Source organism: Oncorhynchus kisutch, linkage group LG3 (genome assembly GCF_002021735.2).
Source record: "Oncorhynchus kisutch isolate 150728-3 linkage group LG3, Okis_V2, whole genome shotgun sequence".
Lineage (NCBI taxonomy): Eukaryota > Metazoa > Chordata > Actinopteri > Salmoniformes > Salmonidae > Oncorhynchus > Oncorhynchus kisutch.
The window spans coordinates 45,999,220-46,003,484 of record NC_034176.2 but is presented as its reverse complement, the minus strand read 5'-3'; the positions used below and the strand labels follow the sequence as shown (position 1 = coordinate 46,003,484).

At 41.1% G+C, this 4,265-nt stretch overlaps 1 protein-coding gene across 1 annotated transcript; it reads left to right on the top strand.

Annotated features, from left to right (window-relative positions):
- The first annotated feature begins 760 nt into the window (after window positions 1-760).
- Window positions 761-3,870, top strand: LOC109883834 (interleukin-1 beta). Its single transcript, XM_020475860.2, has 6 exons — window positions 761-890; window positions 1,173-1,221; window positions 1,377-1,578; window positions 2,207-2,386; window positions 2,627-2,763; window positions 3,210-3,870. Exons 2-6 carry the CDS (start codon window positions 1,189-1,191, stop codon window positions 3,438-3,440), a joined length of 783 nt encoding a protein of 260 aa, XP_020331449.1. The 5' UTR covers window positions 761-890; window positions 1,173-1,188; the 3' UTR covers window positions 3,441-3,870.
- The last annotated feature ends 395 nt before the right edge of the window (window positions 3,871-4,265 follow it).

Sequence of the window (4,265 nt, the reverse complement as noted above, 5' to 3'; positions counted from 1 at the left end):
GCACTTACTCTATCAACAGGGAAAAAAGGCAAATGCATTAGTATCCTGTTTTTAAAACATTTCTATTTAACCTTTATTTAACCAGTCCCATTGAGTTAAAACACATATTTCTTTGAGAGACCTGGAGCACGACAGCAGCCTCAACACATCAGTATCAGACAAACAGGCACATGACATCAACCAGAAGAAGATAAATCAATACAATTAGTGGCACGTCAGTAACGAGCATGTACACAAACCAGAATTTAACATATGAGTGTAATACTGTACGTCAAACTGTTGCGAGTCCAGTATTTCATCACCAACATCATTAAAGGGGCAATCTGCAGATGTTACATTCCTTTTTGGAAAAAATTAATGACATTTAGGCATACACATTGATTCTTGAATTTATAAATGCCTCACGAGCATATTTCAGCATATCTATAGTACCCCATCAGAACCCAAAACATAGCTGGTTTCACTACAATGTTTGTAAACAGAACATATAAACAAACACCATATAGCTTCAAAACATGGTTAAATCGTATCGTGGATGGTCAGTAATTGCATTCATAGCTCTGTCTCTGAATTTGAGAGTGGTTACATTTCTCCAGCCCCATCCCTCAGCTTTTTAATGAAACGGGCGGGAGGTCGCTTTGTTTATCGTTTGAACTGCGGATTGTCCCTTTAAACAATACAATGTGCTAGCTGGTCTGGTAAAACCATCCCACTTCCTCCTGTGTGTAGAGGGAAATTCCCAGTGTGTGCCCAGGGTGTATATAGGACATACAGCTCACAACATGTAGTCAGAAAACATTGTTTCAGAGAACAATTTAGGATTCACAAGAACTAAGGACTGAATACAAGACACTGCTACCTACCTACAAACTTCAAAACAACTCATTAAGGTAAATTAACTTTATATTCTGTCTTTACTCATGTTTGCAATAATACTTCTACTGTATTGATGTCCATGTATTATACAGCTAATTGTGGTAGCATTATTTATTGCTATATAGTGTTAGTAATAACTCATATTTAAAATGTTTATTTAGACTGATGTATTTACTGTTAACATCAGATCTGAATGAGCTTTCAACTCTTCAGCATCTTTAAGCAACTGACTAAGCATGATGCCAATATATTATGGACAGGACAGAGCTTTACAAACTGATGCTTTTATTTTCCAGATCTAACTACACAGACATGGATTTTGAGTCAAACTACAGTTTAATAGAGGTGAGTCCCCAGCTCCTACAAGGACAAGACATACAGTTGGACATAAAACATTCAAATTTAATTATACAGGAAATGTTAAACCCCCCCAAAACAATTCTACACTGATACAACATATAATGTAATATTTCCTCTTCCCCTGTGTGTGTCCTGTGCAGAACACCTCTGAAAGCGCAGCATGGAGCTCCAAGCTGCCTCAGGGTCTGGATCTGGAGGTATCCCATCACCCCATCACCATGCGCCACATTGCCAACCTCATCATCGCCATGGAGAGGTTAAAGGGTGGCGAGGGGGTTACCATGGGAACCGAGTTCAAGGACAAAGACCTGCTCAACTTCTTGCTGGAGAGTGCTGTGGAAGGTAGGGAGCAAGGTCAAAGACAATGGACTGGAGGAGCACCCTAAGGGGCTAGCCTGATCCCAGATCTTTTTGTACTGTTTGGTATGACAATGACCATAGGATTTGGCAAGACAGCACAAACAGATCTGGGACCAGGCTACCCCTAAGGGGATTTCCAATGTGTACCACGACAATACCATTAGCTATCACCACTGGCCTATGTTCCAAACATCACACTATAGAATACCATTTAAAATGCATGCCCAACACATTGCTTCATTAAAAGTGGTATGCTACTGTAGTGTGGATATCTTAACAGAGCCCATAGACCAGTAGGGATGGAATTAATTGATAATTTTTGACATTTAACCTTTATTTAACTAGGCAAGTCAGTTAAGAACAAATTGTTATTTACAATGACGGCCTACACCGGCCAAACCTGGACGACGCTGGGCCAATTGTGCGCCGCCCTATGGGACTCCCAATCACAGCCGGTTAAGATACAGCCTGGAATCGAACCAGGGTGTCTAGTGATGCCTCTAGCACTGAGATGCAGTGCCCTAGACCGCTGTACAACTCGGGAGCTCAATCAAGTGTATTCATACAACCATTCACTCATCTCCTACATCCTTTTCTCTCTTCTCACCAGAACATATAGTGTTGGAGTTGGAGTCGGCGCCCTCAGCGAGGAGGAGGGCAGCAGGGTTCAGCAGTACATCACAGTATGAGTGTAGCGTCACTGACTCTGAAAACAAGTGCTGGGTCCTGATGAATGAGGCTATGGAGCTGCACGCCATGATGCTCCAGGGAGGCAGCAGCTACCACAAAGGTATGTTAACAACTGAGGCTCAGTCCCAAATTTCAAGGATTTTGTGTAATATATCACAAGACATCTAGTGGCCCATTTGGGTACTTCTGATTATCACAGCTGTCTGTAATCATTTTTGGCCCTCTGTGTGGCCTTATCACATGCTAAATATATGAACTAATTAAATAAGATGATTTTAATTCACAGTTGAGTTCTGATGAATGATGCTGACTGACTCTCTTCTCCTCTCCTCTGTCCCAGTGCATTTGAACCTGTCTTCGTACGTCACGCCCGTCCCCATTGAGACTGAAGCCAGACCTGTAGCCCTAGGCATAAAGGGATCCAACCTCTACCTGTCCTGCTCCAAATCGGGAGGCAGGCCCACCCTGCACCTAGAGGTAAATACCACAACTACTAAATGAATACTACTATTGAATGAAAACTACTACTGAATAAACAATACTAGAACTGAATAATAATAATAATGCATAATACTACTACTGAATAATATTATGACTGGATAAATACTGAGTTAATACTACTACTTCTGAATAAACAGAACTACATTTTGGGGAAAAGTGCCTAGAAAAATAGACCGTTCAGCCTTACAAATGGCACCCCATACTACTACATGTGGAATGTAGGAGATAGTTGCAGTGTAGTTAAATAAGACTCGATAGCTAGGCCAGGGGTGGCCAACCCTGGTACTGGGGAGCCACAGTGTGGACAGGTTTTGTTCCAACAGCCACATCCTTAAACCAATAACCATTTATATTCACTCCTGGTTGTGACTTCTGACCTTTAATATTGAGTTTAACCCCTGATCCTCTCTCTCTCTCCTCAGGAGGTTGCGGACAAGGAGCAGCTGAAGTCCATCAGCCAGCAGAGCGACATGGTGCGTTTCCTTTTCTACAGACGGAACACCGGGGTTGACATCAGTACCCTGGAGTCTGCCAGGTTCAGGAACTGGTTCATCAGCACGGACATGCAGCAGGACTACACCAAACCGGTGGACATGTGTCAGAAGGCAGCCCCCAACCGCCTTACCACCTTCACCATCCAGCGCCACAACTAAGATGGCCGCAAACACTGACACAACACCAGGCCTCCAATAGAGATCCTCTACAATTCATGTGATTCTATTGGGCCTCTGTGATCAGGACTGGGTTGCCACTGTGGGTGCACGCACATCAACAGATTTAAGTGTATTGCTTGTAAGACACAAGAATTTCATGAGGTTTAGAGTATGTACTGAGTACAGCATGTTACCATTGGGGTGTATTGACGTAGTCAATATTGTGGTAAGCGCCCCTGATATAATCAAAATATGCTTAAAACGAAAACTAATTCATTATTGTTCTACTATTTATTAATATATCTATAATTCAGTAATTTATACTTATTTATCAATGTATTTATTTGGCTCTGTTGATGTTGCACATATTCATTGATACATGCAAACATTTAAAATTCTTATGTGCTCTTTTTAATAAACATATTTAAATTGAATATATATATTTCTCTCTCATGGTACTGTAATAACATGGTCATTGGGAGACCAAATACCAGAACCACAACACACCAATAAAAAAAGATGACAAATGTATATAAATCATAGTTCACCAGTATGTTAATGAATTTTCTATAAATTCACAACTTTAGTAGGAGTACCCAGAGCCATATATTAAGAAAATGTTATATATGGCTCTGGGCGTACCCATAGATATAGAACCATACTTATGGCTACATTCCACAGCAAAGGGGATGTGACACAATAACCAATGTATGGTTGAGTGCTACATCATCGACTGATAGATTGCTATAATATCCAATCAAAACAAGTCGCAACTGGGAAATCTACGACTTCTGACTTCAGTGAATTCCAGACAATTCGGAACCC